The sequence below is a fragment of the Limulus polyphemus genome, unplaced genomic scaffold (assembly GCF_000517525.1).
Source record: "Limulus polyphemus unplaced genomic scaffold, Limulus_polyphemus-2.1.2 Scaffold1726, whole genome shotgun sequence".
In the NCBI taxonomy this organism is placed as follows: Eukaryota; Metazoa; Arthropoda; class Merostomata; order Xiphosura; family Limulidae; genus Limulus; species Limulus polyphemus.
In genome coordinates, this window is record NW_013667336.1 from 74,722 (window position 1) to 95,664 (window position 20,943).

Sequence of the window (20,943 nt, forward strand, 5' to 3'; positions counted from 1 at the left end):
GGCTTGCCGTAGTTTGAGGCTATTTTTCATGCATGAAAAAAAAACAATTACAAACGCCATGAATATTGCTTTTCTAGTATAAGTGGCTACACGGGACGGAAAGTTTGTAATAGTTCAGAGATAACTTATATTGAATGAGGTCGTATTCCCAATTAAAAAGAAAATATTCGAAATGGATGGAGATCAAAATATTTGTAAACTGGGCCTGGCATGACCAGGTGGTTAGGGAGCTCGACTCGCAATCTGCGGGTTCGAATCCCCGTCCCACCAAACTTGCTCGCCCCTTTCAGCCGTGGGGACCTTAAAATGTAACGTTCAATCTCACTATTCGTTGGTAAAAGAGTAAATAGCCCAAGAGTTGGCGGTGGGTGGTGATGACTAGCTGCCTTCCCTCTAGTCTTACACTGCTAAATTAGGGACGACTAGCGCAGATAGCCCTCGTGTAGCTTTGCGCGAAATTCAAAAACAAACAAACGATTTGTAAACTGTATTTCCTAATTTGGGAAAATTCTGTAGTTTCGAGTTGACTATATAAAATTTGATTATTTCAGAAGAAAACTGAAGAGTAAAAAGGATGGTCAATATTCTGTTTTCATCTAGTCATAACTTACCCATTAACTACTCGTTAACCACACCCGATGAGCAATAACGCAAATTTTCTAAAGCTACTACTGTTTTCTATCACAATTTTCAGATCAGTATAATTTAGACTATATTGTTTGGAATTTGACGTCTTTTAAAGTGTAACTTGTAAGAGATTTTGATTTCTTTAACTGCATAGAATTCCTAAATTGAATGTTTTAATATTATTTGATAATATACTACTTCACGAGTTTCATGATGATTAGTCTCTATCTATATTATCTCCTATTTCAAATCTTCTTCTAGCTTTTACCCCCTCATTTGGTTCGTATTGCTCTTCTGTTCATCTGACTACTTGCTTCTAATCTAAGGATAGTTTACAAAACCAGAAACTTTAAACATGTAGATTTCACACAGGTGTTTTAACTTTATTAAATCCATGCTATTAATTAGAAAGAATATCGTAGCGAAATAAGTCTCCAGTTAGGGTTCGTGAGCGGTTAAAAAAATCTGTATGTGTACGGAAAATATTAAATTATTTCAGATTTTTATGTCTAGGGGTGTCAGAGCCCACAAAAAAAGCATAATTTTTGGGGGTTTTGGTCAAGTACTCGGCCATATTTTGACCAATTTACATGGGATTTGGAACAAAGATACTTTCTACTGGTCCCACACATTGACAAACAAAAATGGTGGACTTGCCGATTTTTAGTAATGATGGTGGGGGGGGGGGTTCAAGATACCACAAACAGCATAATTTTAGGGGTTTTTGGTCAATTACTTAGTCTTGTTTCGATCAGTGTATATGTAATTTGGTACAAAGATACTTTTCTACAGGCAACACATATAGACAAACAGTAATAATGGACTTGCCCATTTTTATCAATTAGAGGGGGCAACATTTCACAGAAATGCATAATAATTAAAAGTTTTTTTGGGGGGGGGGACAGTTACTCCGCCGTATTTCGGCCATATTACATACAATGTGGTACAAAGATACCTTCTTGCAGGTACCGAGCAGTAATGTAGACAGTTTTCGATTTTTCTGGTGTCAAAATTGGCCATGCTTAGATTGTGCGTAGGAGACGTGTTGCATTCGCCCGCGAATTTTGGCCTATTTAAAATTCACCAGTGTTTTTGAAATAAATATAAATAAGGAAATAATAGGTGTGAATAGCACCTGACCCTCCCAGGTCGCTCACAACGACTGAAATACCGATGTAGGCAAGACGAATATCAATAAACAGCAACGCTATATTAAAATAACAGATTCATTAATAGACGAGATCTCTCTAAATTAGACGATGTACGTGGTTTAAAGTACGTTGATTTTATACAGAATGTCGATAGACGCTGAACTTTCTTTTCTGAGTCAGGTCGAAAATAGCCATATGTGTTCAAGGAGTTTCTGAAAATTTGAATGTTTGTATATTTTACTTTAGAAGAGTCTTCACGGGTTTCCTCCATACCAATCTGAAATTTCAAAAATGTAATTTTAATATTGAACCTTCTCCCCTTTCGGGAATGATAATGTTTTATGATATCTATGTTTCTAAAGTTTGAGTCTCCAACTTATTTGCTGTGTGTTACAATGCATTGATTTATTATAAATGTTTAAACAATGAAATATAAATATATATCAACTATGTTCTTTTATATTTAAATATTTGACATTGATATTTTTCGTTTCTTCGAAGATACCAAAGTTAAGTGTAGAAAAAGAGAGTAGATGCCTGATTAACTACAAGCTATTCTTCAGAAAGTGTTTCAGATGTTTGAACTTTGTTCTGTGAATTTCGGACACTATGTCGTTTGTAAACAGAATTGAAATTAATAATGGTTGGAGACGGCTTGAATGGGTAATAAAGAAAAACTTTAATATAAGTTTAACATAACAGAAAATGTACAACGTGATGATGACAAGACCATGTGGGTTCCTCGTCATCGAATTAGAATTGAAATTATTCTATTGCTCGCCGGAACTCCGTGCCGGGCCCGGCATGGCCAGGTGGTTAGGGCACTCGACTAGCAATTCACGGTTTCATGCTCGCCCTTTCAACCATGTGTGGGCGTTATAACATGACGGTCAATCCCACTATTCGTTGGTAAAAGAGTAGCCTAAGAGTTGGCAGTGGGTGGTGATGACTAGCTGCCTTCTCTCTAGTCATTCACTGCTAAATTAGGGACGACTTGAGCAGATAGCCCTTTTGTGAGGTTATGCGCGAAATTCATAACAAACCGTGCCGATTCTCTCAGAAGTTCCAGGTGGTGGCAGGTACCGAATTCATTTATCTTTTGAATTTCTACTTAGTTTAATTTGAACTGTCGAATAATTGATCCTTTATACGTCAGTACATTGTGAAGCCAGGGCTTGCAAAGGTGAGTACGTGTACATCTTTCAGGATAATTTCACGACTGCTTATATGGATGTAATATATGTTTCCGGGCATCGTTTGGATCACAGGATAAGCAGTCATTTCGGTCCCACTTATACACTGTTTGTTTAACGTTATGTAAATGCAACTCAAGATGAAAAGGAGGGAATTAACTATTAAGTATTTATTTAATCTTTACATACACTTCATTTCCCGTGTGGTCCAAGAGTACCCCCCAGTAGCCATTCAGTAAATTAAAAACAACAACAACATTTAATGTTAAATTAAGTTTTATTTCGAACACAAGTCAACTCCAATATACAGTTTTTTTTTCAAACATTATATTTATTGTTGGTGTGCAGTTAAATGGGCATAATAAGAAATGTTGGAAGTTATCAGCTACAAAGTGTTTTGGACAAGATTGTATGAAATGTATCCAAATTTACTCTTAAAAATTGTAATATACTTGCCGTCGAACTGTGAAATTTCTACAACTGTTGATGTAACTTGTTTAACATGTGAAAACAATGGTAAATCAGGCCTCATAGCTTTGGAAAAAAACAACACAAAATATAACCTTTATTCCATGCATTCATTATATGATGATGCCACAGACGAATATGCCCGAGTCAGCTTTTCAGGAAGTATTTTCTTCTACCATGAAAACATTATTTAATTCGCTAATCTGAATATGTTTTTAAAATATATATTCGTGTGGTACAGTTATGTTTATTATCTCTGTGTGAAATACCTAAATGATAAGATTGACAGTAAATCAGTTACACTTAGACCAACACGACGTAATGATTTATAACATAACACTAAGAGTAATATGTCGCGGATACAGATCGACTTGTACTTGTTTAGGCTTGAGAACATACACTATTGCATGGGGTCCAAGAAGACTCCTGCGTATCTTTTTTTTGAAAAACAAAAGTACAAACAAATATTATTAATTATATAAAGTAAAATATTTGTTGTTTTATATTACATGATTGTAAGCTAAAACTACTTTTATAGGTACAGTCTTTGACTCTTGTGTATCTGAAGCCTCTTTTGCCTTTGTTTTTCCGTTGAAAGAACAACGTAGGGTGGAAAATTATTCAGGAAGTTGTGTTATGGTAGTTAAAGGTTATTGTAAATGAAAGAATAAGTCAACTTGTAATTAATTAGAAGTCATTTATCTAATACCAACTGATTCTGTTATTTCTGACTTCGTATGTAGTAGTGCATGATTATATAAATACTTCATCTGATAATGAAAATTAATTCAGCATATATAGGTTGTTGATGTATGACTATTTCATATCTCTGATTAAATAAGTAAATAAAAGCCATTAATTACGTTACGTTTAACATCTAAAGAAAAGAGTGGAATAAACTGCGTTAATAGCACTGTGAGTGATTCGTATATGATAATGTCATGGCGTTATTGCCACAAAAGCGAACCCTGAAATGGCTCTACGAGTAGGTTACGGCTGGAGTATTGTCATTGTTTGTGTAGTGAAGGAAATTTGTATAGCGAGATTGTTAAGCGGTATACAGTTAAATTATAACACATTTTGAACAAGTGAGCTTTCATTGTTGTTTGTTGCATTGAAGAAACTTTTGACCCAGAGAGGCATTGTGACGAAGCTGGACATTCCTTATGGTGTACAGCTAGCGAGATAATAAACATGGATTTGAAGTTAACAAAGGTTCACAAACTTCCAGCAACAACTCGAATTCAACAGTTGTTTTCATCATGAGAAAAATGTCTGAAGAAACTAGAAACACAACAATCTCATCCGACTACATCTTAAGTTTTTTGGTACAGTTTAATGAACTTCTGACGTTGGTCTCCTTAGATGTTGGAAGCCAACATTGACGTTGTCTACACACACACATACACACACAGTCGAATGTCTATGAAAGGTGAGGTCCAAGATTGACTTCGCCGTCTTTTGCAGTGTGGTATTTTCAAGTAAATATGCAAATTTTTCGACAAGTGTCAGATGGACGGATCGGATCCACAAATAACTACAGATTAATTCAGGAAATAAGGAGAGTGATTCTGATCAGATAACTTAATCGAGACTGTCTTCATGATGTGTTAAAAAATAACACAGGACAAGGTAGAAAAAATGACAACAATCTTTATTATTCAACAAACAAAACAAAACAAAAAACGCAGCTTACCTACTTGGGCACATGAAATGACGGTCGCTTATATTAGTATGTGTTCAATCCCGTAGATGCTCTATGAGGCTAAGACTTCCGTTGAACTAAACACGATTATCTTAGAAGTACACTATAACATCCTAGTTCAACTGGCTAAAGAGAGAGAGAGAGCGCCTGAATTAAACAGGTAAACTCGATTTCTTTGTCCAGTCGCCAGTGTCACTTTGTAGCCTTTGTTTACTCACAGCATTTGTAGGCTGTTACAATATAGTCAACGTCATAATTGGCCAGCAAAGGATATTACAATACCAATTCTTTAATCCGGATGCTGTATATTACTGCAATATCCTCTCGGGCAGAAGAAACATCATTTACTGTAGAGAACAAAGAAATGAAGCACGATAATCATAACGATTTTCGGGACCACGAGTTACCGCTATTATAGCACGAAAAGAAAACAACCGAAAAATGTTACAAATCTCTATATCACTAAAGCAGGTAGAAAACATATGACATACCCCCATATCACAGCAGAAATTTATTATAATGTAAGTTGCGGTGTTGGACAGTAGTACTCAATCATGGTCATCACATTGAACACATCTAACACAATAGGCAACCGACGCTCTGCCCACCTTGGGAAATTAAACCTCGGATTTTTGTAAGTTCGTAAACTGACCGCTGACCCATTGGGAGGGGATGTAAACGATAGAGAAAGTACTTTCAAGGGCTACACATGACCCAGATTATCGCTTCGCTTTCATACACTGCGATGAACACCAGGGGTTGGCAAAGATTTTATAATGCGTGTTTCTGTAGGAAAATACCAGAGAAATTCATTATCCGAAAAATCAATGTTGAAATAAACCACGTTAAACACATACGTGTGATGGGGGGTGGGGGATGGCACATGAATTACAATTGGCAAAAGTAATAAGAATTTTCAAAAGGAATTTATATTTTGTGTAAGTGTTTTAAGGTTGAGCAGCGATGTGGAAAGAGAATTACAATACGGTCGCTAGTGTTACCCGTGTTAATTTCTTATTAGTGTGAAAGTGATTTGACACACTCGAGAAGAATAACAGGACTTGTATACTGCTCTAACTCTGTGTGTGTTATATTGGCAGATAAAACAACAGTTGTGTTTTAAATTAACGTACAGTAGAAATGAACCAATGTGTATATTAGTTGTTTGGACTTTGGTTTTATTTGTCTAAATTTTTTGCGACTCTAATCGTTTTTGTCTTGACTGTCTGATTGAAATACGTGTTTTAAGTGTACTCTGTCATTGAGCCTTGACTCTTGAAATATTTTCCCCTAACAAATTTATGGAATGTGAATTGTATTAACGTAATATTATCTGCATAAATAAAGTCAGATTGTTGGTAATCCAGTTAATTTTTTAAGTATTAGAATTCTGAAATCCTAGATCTCCAACAAACATCTATATACTTTGGCCTTGACTTCTAAAAATTCAGTACCTTGTTCTAAATCTAAATGTGATTTAAATGTAAAACGGTGAAATTAATTTTTTCAGTTTATCTAATTTAATTCGTTGTTGGTAGTTTCTGCATGAGCCAGTTAACGTATCGTAAATACGAAGACAAACACGAATTTTAAAATTTTAGTACATTATAAAAATACATCACACTGCGAGTTACCTCGGTTTGACTGTCATACAATGACAGAATCAGCAAATACACAATAAAAGTTTAAACAATAAATAAATACCTTTTTACTTTTGTTGACGAAGCGCAGAAAAAGTTTGGGGTTGATTATTGGTCCAGTTATATATTACCACCCTTTTAGTTATATTCTGATAAACACGATGTACTTGCATGTTTTGGGACATTAAACAAAGATAAACCGTAAATATTGAAAGACGACATCTTTTTCAATTGTATGACTGTATTAACTTCAGGAATTCTGATATTTTGTTACAGCGTGCGTGTTCTTTAAAGTCGCGTCTCTAACGTTCTTACAGTTCTGTTACAAAGCTAGCAACTAAAAATAAACGAAGTTTTCCCCACATTGTTCTTTGAGCTTAATATCAGTCAGCCAGTTGATTTACACGATTTGGTGTGCTTTAGTCTCTTGGAACTTCATCGTTGATTCTTTTTTGTTGTTTTTTTATGGCTGTTTGACTCCTAGAAATGACATACTAATAATTCTAGCGAACTATCGCAAATAGATAAATAAATAAAAAGATCGCGAATCCCTCTTGCTCGTGAAAATCCCCTTTCCTAACTTGTTTTGCGCATAGCGCAATTTTATGGCGTCATTCTAACTGTTATTACTGTTCCATACGTAATAGTGTTGGCGTGTGCAGAAACCATGTGGTGGGTATGTAGGAGGTTAGAAGTAGCCTCCGTTACTTAGCTTCTGACAATTTCATTACAGAGGTGTTGTTATTGCAGTAATATCCCTTACAACTGTATTACCGTTACTGTTAGTTTCAGTGGGGCAAGGTTTTTGTATAAGGTCTCTTCTACGAATTTTAACAAAGTCACAATGCTCATATAAGAATGAATACACAATTTTTTGTATCACTATTTTTAGATAACTTTTTATTGTATTAGTTTATGGCTGTTAATAGTCTATTGCCTCCTTTTTACTGTAGACAGTAATCACTTTTTGCCATTTTTAGTAAGTTATTTTAGATTTATAAATTTTGAAGTATTTATGGCCAGTTTGACATGGTGGTTTTGTAATATTTTTTTTTACTACAGGCGTTTCGTTTTTTAAACTTCTTCCAATTATTTCGTTTGAAATTTTTAATCGGATATGTGTAAAAATGTTATTTCATGTTGCTTTTTTCTGCTACAAGGCCTTTTGTTTAATGCCAGAATTCATCAGTTAGATTAGGTCTATGTCTGTCAAAGATATACCTGAAGTACCATTTGTGTGCACTCAAATACATTTAATGTTGTGATGTAAAATATGCATTACATAACTGTAATATTTGCAATATTTTCTGACATTTTTCCAAGAAGTAATCGTATGTAAGTATGTTTTTATAACTGCTTTGAAAGTATATATTGTACACTAGCCTTTACTTTGCAAACAGGGCCATAACTAGGTATAAGTATATCAAGGTGTATCCCTATTTGTTTCTTTTTTTTTAAATATGCCCTCACTCATTCAAACACACACACACACACATTATTGGAAATTGTAGCTTGGAACTCAAGTTTAAGCTTGGTAGAATATGGACTATAGCTATGATAATGCTTGTAACTGTAAACATATTAACTGTTGGATTTCATGAAAGAGTACAGTATTTTATGTCTACATAGACCCTAATATACTTTAAGTGAAACTTGTACTTCAGAGTCATTGAAGAAGTATCCAGGTTGTTGTATTATACTGCAAATGTCATTTATTGTTTTGATGCAGCTTATTTTATTTTTAAATGTATGTCATGTTTGGATTATCTGTATTTATGTGTATAGGATTAAGAAGAAATCACTTTTTCAAGTTTGATAGTGCTGTTTTTTTTTGCTTTGTTTTGTTATAAAATTCAGTTCTCTTATACATTTTTTTTCTGTATGTATAAGATGGAATTCTGGAGAAGAACATCCTGATTTCATGCAAGATAATGAGGTCAGCTAGTGCAAACCATTTTGTGTTGTCATGGAGACCATGTGAGCATCATTTATAGAAATGAAGTCCGTTCTGTGGCCTTCCTAAGTGCATATAGAAAGGTGTTCATCAAGAACACCAGACTGCCCCATTTTCTACAACTGTTAGTGTATTTAATTGCTTTTACCAGACTTTTAGGTTTAGGAGAACCAATATCGGAGTTCTCAAGGCTGTACCACTTGTTGGAAATGGCCAAAAAGTGTGATGTGCCTCGAACCTTCAATATTGCTGTTGTAGGACTTTCAGGTACAGAAAAAGAGAAAGGGAGTACAGGGGTAGGGAAATCATGTTTGTGTAACCGCTTTGTTCGACATCTTGCTGATGATTATTATGTGGACCATATATCGGTGCTGAGCCAGACAGACTTTAGTGGACGTGTAGTAAACAATGATCATTTTTTGTACTGGGGTGAAGTAACTAAAACAAATGAGGAAGGAGTAGACTTCACTTTCAATGTGGTTGAACAAACAGAATTCATTGATGATTCATCATTTCAACCTTTCAAGAGTGGTAAAACAGATCCTTATTATAAAAGATGTAGTGCTATAAAACTAACATCTGCTGAGAAACTGATGTATATCTGTAAAAACCAGCTAGGTAAGTGCTCATGTTTCATGTTTTCTTAAGTTAAAGTCCTCCCTTATTAAGAGTAGTGGGAAGTAAGTTACCTGTTTTAAAAAACAACTCATCATCTTTGGAAATGTTTGGTTTGTTCAAATCATATTTTTCTGTTATTCCATACAGTTTTTTTATTTATATTTTAGTGATATGATATAGCCAGAATATCACTGTTTTTTTCCAAGGAGGTAGATTTAGCTCTAAGTAACCTATGTTAAAGTATCATTCATCTTATTTGACTTAAAGCAAGAATGAAGAAAGACTAATTCATATCAACTTGTATAGTCAGGTTTTGATTTGTTGACACCATCCAAGTATGATGATTTATGAGATATCAAAAGTGGTAATTGATATATCACATTTAACAGGTGTGTACAGATAGTTCAAGAGCTACAAGTCCTTTTCTCCTTTTTACTCCTGATGTAAAGCCAAGTAAAAAAATTGTTTAGTGTCCAATTTTTTTTTTAATGGCATCTTTGAGAGAAAGTTTGCGTCCCTTTTTTTCATGATTGTTGCTTGTTTTTAAAGAGTCCATGTCCAACAGAAGTCTTCTTTGTTTCATTTTTTCATCAAAATGATACAGAATTTAGGACAAAGAAAAAGTGCAAAATCAATCAACCGTGTTCATCTCATTTTTATTCACAAGTCTGTTTCTTTGTACGATTGAAAAACTAATTCAAAAAAGGAAGTGGGCAGGGATGCTAAACATGTATTTTTTTTTCTACTTGTCCTAATGTAATCGTTGTGTAGGAAATTTTTCCTTTTTTTGTTGATTATATATATATGTGGTGATGTATTGTGACTTAAGGGAGAAACTTTGGTATTTTGACTTTTTTGATTGTGTGATTGCAATAATTTTAGTTTTTGTCCTACCAGTAACACAGAAACAAATTACAAGCCTAATATTTACTATAAATAAGAAGTAGAAAATAAAAAATTTAAACAGTAGTTTGCACACAACCATCCTTTATTTGATGTATTAAATAATTGTTGTAAAGTTGGGAGGTACTAAACAATAACCAGAAGTTTCTGAGAAAATGCTTGATTAGAAGAGCTGCTGTGTGTGTGTGTGTGTGTAGTTTACTGGTTTTCAAGTTGTAAAGTTGTTTTCAAGTTTGTTTATATTCATAATGACTGAGCTGGTTGGTTATTACTAAATACATTCAGGAATTAAATTTTATTATTGGTAGAATTATGTTTCAAAGAAAGCAGATTTTGTGGGGTTTTGTATGTCTAGAAAAGTATTGGTATAATAATGATGTTATACATTCTAAGCAAAATTTTCAATACACATTTAAAAGTTCTAAGAGGACTTATCATTAGTGATTAACTTGATACAATCATCTGTGGGCATCAAGTGCATCAGTTAGTGCCATGGAAAGCTTATTTGTTAAAAATTACAATTAAGCTCATTAGTGTTATGGAAATAATTAACTCAACAAAATTAGTGTTTGTGATTATTGCTGTTTTCAATTATTCCAACTACTTAGTATTCAAAATATTGCCAATATGCTTTTTCATTACTATATTTAATTAATTAAAGGTTGTTTAGCTTAATGATACAAAAATGATCAACTAATCAAAACTTCTGAATAGTACTATTTTTGGTTATTTTAACTATCTAAGTCTCAAGTGAGTACGTTCAGCTTAATATAATTGATCAAAGAGGACAACGATTAATTGATTACCAATTCCACTAATAACCCAGATCAGCTTTTCATCTTTGTTTTTTTTACTAATATGTAAATGACAAATGTTCTTATACAATTTGTCAAATTCTTCATAAACATGAAGAATCTAGATCAATGGTATATCATTGTTATTTCTAATATGAATTAGCATAATGAAATTATGGATTAATGTCATAAAATTCCACTAATTGTCCAGTTCTATTTTTTGTCTTTCTTTTATTGTTAATATATAGACCACAAATTTTCTTCTACCTCTTGTCAAATTACATATAAACATGAAAAATCAAAATTAATGCTATGTCAATCTGTTATTTCTAATTTGTGTTATAATATTGAGTAGGAAAAATGTGTAGTATAACTCCTATAGTATACCATAATGCTGTTACTTACCTGTACAGTAAAAGTATTTTAAGAGATTCATTATAAGCTTGGTAAAAAGTGAAGATATTGGAGCATTTATATAGTAGCAACAAAATCAGCATAAATACAGTGAAAAAATGTTTTCTCTGCAAATGAAGTGATAAATGCTCTTAAATTTTACAGGTGAATAGTTGAATAAGAAAATATAAAGTGAAACTAAATCACTTGATCATATTTCATCCTACTGCTCTTTTTCGTTTGGTTTTAAATTGTGTAACTGATTATTATGCAATGTTTTGCAAAATTTACATAGGTTTTGAAAATGAAATATCTTTGGTCTTTTTTGTAGATTTGAAACAAAAAATATCTGGTTTTTATAATATACAGAAAAATAAGTTTTCTTACTTACACCTTTTCTTAAACTGGTACTTGATGTTTTCAGATGTAATTTTGTCTTTTTTTTTCATCCTAGGTTAAGATTTGTAATATACTGTGTCTGTTTGGTTGGATGTGTATTTTCCTTTTTTTGCTCAGACCTCTGAGTTATGTGCATTAGTGAATTTTATGCAGTATTAAGTATTTGAGTTATATTATTAATTTAATCTTTAGCTAAACAAAATAGTTATTTTTTATTTTCATCACAAAAATTACAAGCTCTAAAAATTTATTACCTCTGATTGTTTTATTGGGCTCTGAAAAATTATATGAAACCTAAAACATTCAAAGAAACAAAACTGTAACAGGTAAACTGATGTAACAAATGTAATTGGAATATTCTAGTGTAATTATAGGCTTAGTGTGTATGTATTCAGAAAAGATAGTTATAAATTAGTATTAATATTCCATATTTGTCATAGGTATTGAGAAAGAATATGAACAGAAAATGATTCCAGAGGGGAAATTGAACATAGATGGGTTTGTGTGTGTGTTTGATACATGTGATGTGCCAGGCCGTACTATTGAAAAACAAGTGGAATTTACAAGTCTTATCTTAAACAATTTAGTGAAGACAAAAAAGCCTATTGTGCTGGCCACAACAAAGAGTGATGAAGCTAGGGATAGTTACATCAAAGAAGCTGAACGTCTTGTTAATAGGAAGGAATATAAAGGGAACATTCCAATTGTAGAAACTTCAGCCCATGAAAATGTTAATGTTGACTTAGCCTTTTTTGTACTTGCTCAGATGATTGATAGGACCAAAGGCAAGTCTAAAATTGTGCCATTTATTGAAGCTGCACAGCGTAGAAAAGAGGTGTTGGATGTAGCAACAGAAGCCTACCAATCACTCGTACGAGTTCAGGTAACAGACTACAAAGCAGTGTGGAGTAGCGTGAGCAAAAAATTTGCCCAAAACTCAGATTTTCTTCATTACTGTGACTTATTTGGACATAATAATGCTCAGAAAATGTTCAGGCGCCATGTAAAGAAGTTAAAAGAGGAATACATCAGAAGAAAAATGCAGATGTATATTAAGATACTACCAGAAGTACTTAGTGAACTTCTTCCAGATCTTCAAAGTTTAGGTGATGGGTAAGTACACCAGCTTATGATTGATTTGAAACAAGTGAATCAAATAGCAATACAGCCTGAAATTGTTAAGTAACTTTCATTATGCATAAAAACATAGAAAAATTTATGACTGACAATTGAGATTGGCTAATTTCTCTGACAGATTGTCATTTGAGTTTTTGTTGTTTGTGTAATACAGTATAAGATTACAGGCTTTTAAAGGTAAAACTTTTGAAGGAATGACCCATCAACCACTTAAAATATTTTTCAGTAACTAGGAATTAGCAAAAAACAACAAAAACAGCTATGTTTAACATACCTTATTTGAAGATAAAAAAATTTAACAGTAAGAATTTTGTTGTATTTCATGCGAAAAGGCATTTACTAGTACATAAAATGTGCATTATTAAACTTGAAAGCAGTATAATTCTTGAAATAACCTTTTATTTTGCTTTGAATTATTTTGTAATGGATACAAAGTTATGATTGTTTGACTTGTAAAGCTTGGAGTTTTTTTGCATTTTGTCCAGTAATTATGAGATAAATATTTTAAAAACTAATATTAGTTAACAACAAAGTGACCCCTGATGTATAAAATTGAAGTATACATTGATTAATCATGGCATATTTTCTATGTGCTATTTTATGTTGCTGAACAAAATCTGGCTTTTACACTGTTGATCCATTTGACATTAAATGTTATTAATTTTCATCCTTACACTCTTATGGGTTTTTTGTTTGTTTGTTTTCAATAAGTTTTCAAAATATTGTGTATATTAAAGGAGCTCAATCATTCAGCACTTATACAATCATTCATCATTTATGACCCATAAAAACCCCTGAATTGCATTTTTTTATCAGTTACCAATATTATAAGAATGGGTTCTAATTTACATGTCTTACCTATCACTTAAGGAAAGTTGAAAGTTTGTGAATTTCCAGTGGGTTGAATGCACAATAATATTATATTGAAAAAATAATTTGTCAATAAATGGATGATACATTAGTGTTTTTGTAAAAAAAAAAAGGTAGAAACAAAAAATATAATGTGGAAAGTGAAGCTTTTTAATACTTCTAAAAACGTGATTTTTATTTACTATATAATGAGTATTATATCCAAACTTGATCTTTATATTGTTACTAAACAGAGATTTACTGCTAGTGTTTGCATCTTGTATAAAGAGAAGGTAAGAGTATGTACAAGTTACATATTTGTACCTCAAGTTTACTTCAAACAAAAGTAGAAAGTCACTCCATCATTAATTTGCTTGTCAGAAGCTTCACACGACATATATAAACACATTCAACTGATGTAAAGATTTAATTTGCCCAGTAAAGATGTTTTCCAACTTAACTCTTGGGAAGTTGGAGAGAAAACGTGATTCTTGACCATTCTGCCGTGCTTGCTAGAAGTTGAAGTACTAAAGTAAGGATGTTTCTGAGAAAAATGATCAATACATCTGCATTGTTCTCAAAGAAAGCTTGAAGACTGAACCAGTTTCAGTGTAGTCTTAGTAGTTCAGATGTAGAGGTGTTTAAAAGTACATGTGAAAACATTAATAATAGTGCGTTATCATACAAGTCTTTGCAATCCTAGTTTTTACAAAGGAAAAGCTTGTGAGGAATTTTTTTTTGAAAACCCACAAAAAACCTGTGGACTGAATGTTGCATTATTGTATTATATTCATACTTTTGTTTCCTAATGTTTCTTCAGTCTGACACAAACCTTGCTTATGGACAGTATTGCTATAGACTCACAGTTTACTTTGGCCCTAAATGTCTTACTGATTTCAGAAATGACCTGCACCTTTTTATAAAAAAAACAGTGTTTTGAAGGCACAATAGTCACAGATTTTTGGTTTTCGAAATACAAGTCAAAATTGAATAAATATACAAGTTCGTAGGTCCATAATAATATAATAAATGCAATCTCAAATGAATAGTTTAAAGGATATATCTTGTTTGCTCGCTCTCGTTTTAAATACAAACAGAAATATTTGAATCAACATTGTAGTGTACAGCTCATTGCACTGGCTGGAAAGATTCATTATTTTAGGAAGTTAATTAAAGATAACCGTTCTCAATACATTTATTTTTAAACTCATTTTTAACTTGACAGGATGTTAACATGGGATTACTAGGTTTATACTCCACTTGTAAACATGTAATGTACATGAGTGACGATTTGAAAAATTTTAAATTCAATAGTTTTTGCCAAGAGCCATTGATAACCTCTACTAAAGAGATTTGCGTGCAAGCAGGATTCATTAAGAGTGGGGTCTATATGGTAAAGCTGAATTCATGTTCATTGTGATTAATAATGTGATCTGTTATTTCCTTCGCTGTATTTTTATGACGTTTGACTTAGATATTTTATTTACTTTTATGTAAGAGAGATTTGTTTAATTTGTAGTGCAACTCGCTTATTTCACGCATAAACTTTTACGATTACATTTCTTAATGTAGCGAGTGTGCTAATAAAAAAGCAAAACGTAATTTTAATGCGTTCTTAAAATATTTGTACTTTTTTAAATTGTTTATTGACATTGGTGAAATTTTTATCAGATTTTTTGCATCTGGAAAATACACATGACTATTTTCATATATATATATATACGTGTTAAAAAGCAAAGCGACAGAAAAAATATTTAAAATACGCCAATTAATTAATAATGACTTTCTAAAGAAAACCGAGCCGCTGTTTAAAAGCCTCTCTCACGCCTGGCACCACCTGCAGAGTCATGACGCATTACACCAACACAAAAAAAACTAGTTGTGTTGGTCGTATTGTATTGACCGAGGGGTTAGTAATGATTTTTCCATAGGCCATTTATTAACTAACGCCTACGTTACATTGACTGACAATTCATAGCTGAAGACAACTGCAGTCGGCCTCTCTTTCCTCTCCTAATCTGCTGAATAAATTGAAGGCCGATCTTACCACAGCAGTATATTTCTATGTAAATTGTGATCCCAGAAAATGTAGTGTCTTAAATAACGAGCATAATTTTATTTATCATGATAGTGTTTGTGGAAAGAATATATGTAGAAGTAATAAAGTATAACTAGACGTGTGTATGTGAAGCAAGTTAATGATAATGATGCACAATTTCATGAATAAAAAACATTAAGGTTTTTAAACGGCCAAAATGTAATACTGCAAGTTTCCTTTGCATTAACTGTGTCTGAATAAAGTAGGCAACTATATGTGTATATTTCAGGTTACATAAATTGATGAAATATCATTTAAAAAAAAAAGGTCAGTGATTAGGAAATCGCGCTAACCAAATATCCAATGATCAGTTTTATCATGGTAATAATAGTGATTCACTTGCCCTAAGAGATATGCAATGAACAATGAATAGACGCGTGTCGGGCCCTGTGGTAGAGCTCTGGATTTCCTATCCGTTTCGAATCCGTGCTGTACCACAAAATATTCTCCGCACTATAAGTTGTGAATGCGTTATAAGAATAACTGTCAGTACTTTAACGTGGGTGATGCCTTTCCTTTCAAGTGGCTTAAAATTAGGTCTCAGATAGTCTTAGTAGCTTTGTCATAAATACCAAATACAGTAGTCGCAGCTTATTTGTATAAATTTTTTTTTCTCTAAACTAAACTTGGTTTATTTTATTGCTTAGAGAGTTTGTGGTGCTTATATTTAACATGCAGTTGTTATCTGTTACTTAAACAGTTTTATATTACCAGATTAAGTTTACAATTGTGTACTACAGATTTTTATTGTTGCTAAATTGATGTATATTTAAAACTGCATAACTTTAGTTGCGAAAAATAATTATTATTTCCAATTTACGGTAACCACTTCCTTTTCTATCAGTCGTATTTGATAATACAAAATATTGCATCATACGATTATTTGTAAGGTATACTGAGAATTTTTTCTCTTAAAGCACGCGACTCACCATGATGTTGGCGACTAATGATGCTTATTCTTTTGACGTTCCCAATATTCGTGTGTACAAGTCTGGCGAACATTTCGATTGTATAGAGATGAATACAAAACCCTAGGCTGCTCGTTACATTTATTGTGGTGTAAATTGAGCTGTTTTTAGTACAGTATTCTGTTTACTTAGTTGTTTATATCAGATGCGACATAAACACTAATTAAATACCTGATGGACATTTTTTAGCAGTTTCGTCCATTTTATTATTATTTTTCTTCATGTTACAACCTTACGGCGTGTTTTTGAATGCCACATCATATCAAAGATTTCCGTCTTACCTTAGTCGGAATCGATAGTTTCTATCAGCCGCTTTTGCTTACACCAGCCTATAGAAACTAAACTTCCTGCTGTGGGGAAAGAATCTTTGGCTCCTGCTCGCCCGTACGTGGCATATTGGCGATTCACGCGGTGCTACAAAATCATGGCGGTCGATTGAATAAATATTTTTGTGGAAATGGGAAATCACGTGTAACGCCGCAAAAAAGAATTGTTTTTTTTTAATTAAACACGTAGTATGTTTTTTGTTAGACTTTTATACAGTTGACAAAACTTGTAATCTTGTTAGGAGTTAAGAAGTTGATTGTGGAATATAAAGCTTGAAATGGCTCTTAGTTGACAATAACTCAAGTTTTATTTTGTAACAGGTTATTGACTTTGTAACTTAGCTCAATTTTAATAAATACCTTGAACGTTTTTAGTTTTTGTATTAATGAATTTTTTTTGAAAAAGTCTAAATATTGGGTCAACTTGATCTATTTAAATACAATAGCAGAAAGGTTTTAAACTTAAATCAAGTTTAAAATATACATATATATATATATATATATATATGAAAAAGATTTCTACCTTCAATACAATATTTTTGCTTTTGAAAATCATTTAAAAAATTTTCGTTTAAGAATTATTTAAGTATAAAATATACAAGCTATGAGTGTCATTTGGTAAGCCAGTGCAATTGGAAATTTAGAATATTTTTTCTAATTACTTAGGGTATATTTAACTCCATAAAAATGTGTTTCTCACGAACGTTAGTGTTACAAGTAATCTTTATCCATATGTAAATGTACATTATTTTTTTAATGCTGTAATAGATATCCTTTTGTCTAAAAAAAAAGATAGAATTTGAAGATTTAATGCAACAATCATGAAAAAATATTTTGCCCATTGAGGTTTAAAAAGTAAATACTCCTATTCAGTATATAACAGTAAACAACAGAGGACAGAAATGATAACAAAAAAAATTCAAAGTCAAATATTGTGGCTTAGATTTGGGCTGATTATCTGCATTGATAAGTACCTTTAACAACAATAAATGTTAAGAATATAAATTAAAGCAGAGTGAAAATTACAAAGATACATGTGCAGTATATTAAGTTACATATACATTGTTTAGTCAAAACTGCTATTGTATAAACAAGATACAATGTAAATATCTTGTATAATTGACCATATTTTAAGTAAAACTAACTGTATCTAAGCTTGATAAAAGAATCTTAAGTTACTTAATAACTAGATGTCATTAAAGGGAGATTTAGATAATGAATATAGTATTGGTAACGCACCACCAAACCAAAATAATTTTTACAGATTTGCAACTGTTCACACAAATATAGAACACTTCACAATGAATTGCAAACAGCTGAGCGATAAATTAATGTAAAGTTCTTTGTGCAAATAAATTATTATTTTTATTAATATATTTTCTGCATGAAAACAAGTGTCTTTAGGAAATTTTCTTAGCTGTTGATGAAAGTAATTTTTTTATTAAATTGAAAATTCACAACATAAAAAAATGATTAAAAAAATTAAATAGTTTGATAATTGACACATAAAACATCTTTTTGTTGTAGAACTATGCTGATTTGGTATTTCTCATTTTCTTACTCAACTATGTGAATAGATCGTCCAAACTCCAAATAGGATGTTTTGTTTTCTAATTCGTTGTAAATGTTCATTTCTGCTTTTTCTTTGTCTTTTTGTGTTGATTGTTGGAAGTTTGGATGGGAGTGTTTACTTCTTAAACCCTGTTAAGTAAAATAGCATTTTCATTATTGTGACATTTGTTGTATGTTTGTTTTATCAGCTGCTTATGAATGTTAGATTGCTGGAAGATGTAGTCCTCTTTCCTAAGTGAGGTGGGTAGTCTTTGTGAGAATGATATTGTGTTTGTGCAGGGTTTCAGAAACCTCATCTGACCATCACTTTTTTGGCCTCCCTTTTCTCTATATCCTGAGAGTTGGCTGTTATAGACTGCCATTGCTAGTTAGTTGGTTGCCATATGGTTGGAACATTATACCTTCAGACTATTTGTTCCTAAAATTTCAAGAAAAAGGATATTTATTAAAAATATTTTGAACTTAAATAGATATCTTACTTACCTAGTCTAGTTGATATTGGTGCACTACACATAGTACTTAATCTGTTATTAGATTTTTTTTCATAAAATTATTTAACTTGTATAAATGTTTTTTATGGGTTTGTTTAGTGGTTTAGGTAATTTTTTAATTTATGTATTAGATGTATTAAATCTTTTGAAAAGAGTTAAGTACTTAAAAGTATTAATTTCTGAAGGAGAAGAAAAACTTAGAAAAACAGTCCTAATACTTATTAATGCTCATATTTAAAAATATGAAAAATATGAAATATGAAAAAAATATTTTAAATCTTATTATAATGGTGTTTGTGATGTATACGTCAAAACTCGGATCTCGGAAACTACCATACCGATCATCATCACTCATAAGTGGGTAATATTTTTATAACTAGGCAGTATTTTTATAGTTGAGCAATAAATAAAACAGTTGAAATTTCTACAAAAATGATATGTTTCAGATTTAACCAATAACAATTGCAAACAAAAAGGAGTAAGCTTCAGAATTAACCAATAACAATTACAAACAAAAAGGAGTTAGTTTCAGATTTAACCCAATAAAATTCACAAAAAAAGGAGTGTTTCAAATATATAACAATGAAAAAAAATTATTTGTTTTTCTTTAGTTAAAATCTCAGGAGTGTTGCAACAGAAAAGCAAGGCACTTTCATTGATAACTGCATAAAAATTGAAGTGGTGTTTAGGGTTAGACAATGTGTTTTCTTCATACTTTAATTTTTTCTGATTTGGAAACGTTATTAGTCACTTTGATGTATTTTATCAAATTTGTTAAGTAATTTAAGACCTGTTTGTTAATACTTCAATAAAATTTACTCTGTGATGTAATGCTATGCTAAGAAAATTTTCAAATTTCACATGCAAAATCTTTATTATGTCCACATAGTTATCAAACATTTCTTAAGAAAAACTTTATATTTTATTTGTTATTTTCAGTAATTAATATCTGTATGGGTTTGGTATATTTGGCTGATCTTGTAACCACCATAAAGAATTAGGAAATAAATATAAATTATGCCTCTTTCATTCTAAAATGAACACAAATTATATCACGAATACATAAATGTTTAGGTTAAATTGCTTAAATCTCATAACATTATACATTTATTATTTTTATTATATTGACCTTTCAGCCATGCCTGGCTAACAGTACTGAAGTTACAATGATGTGGCTCATGTGCACTCATGTTACCATATCAAATAACATAAAACTGACCTTTGGTGGGTACAAAGTAACTTGTCTTGCCTGTGTTTTAGTAGACTACTATTTTGCAAAATAGTCACATTTCAATTATTATAAATTATATATATGTATATAGATTATTGCTCTTCTTAAATAAGTTCTTCAACTTATTTTTTTAAAACATAGAACAGTAAATAAAGAAGTAAAGCAAACAATTATCTCTCATAGTTAAGACCTTTGTACTCGTTTGCTTCTTGACTTAGGTTTCTGAGCCTTATAAAATTTTGCACGTGGAGGATAGGAAACAGAATAATTTTTTTTTTTTTTAGGTTTTATATGTACATTTGAATAAAAAAAAAATCATAAATTACTATATTAATACAATGGAATTCTACTATAATTTATCAACCTTAGTAACCAAGTCTAAAAAAATATGAAATTTCAAGCGGACTAAAGACATACCTTACCTCC

At 31.7% G+C, this 20,943-nt stretch overlaps 1 protein-coding gene across 1 annotated transcript in view; it reads left to right on the forward strand.

Moving 5' to 3' along the window:
* Window positions 1–20,943, forward strand: part of LOC106464720 (rho GTPase-activating protein 190-like) — a 92,787-nt gene that overhangs the window by 5,620 nt on the left and 66,224 nt on the right. The window contains exons 2-3 of the mRNA XM_022392489.1: window positions 8,675–9,356; window positions 12,286–12,958. Coding sequence (XP_022248197.1) covers window positions 8,948–9,356; window positions 12,286–12,958 — 1,082 coding nt within the window. The 5' untranslated portion in view covers window positions 8,675–8,947. The remainder of the gene's footprint in view (window positions 1–8,674; window positions 9,357–12,285; window positions 12,959–20,943) is intronic.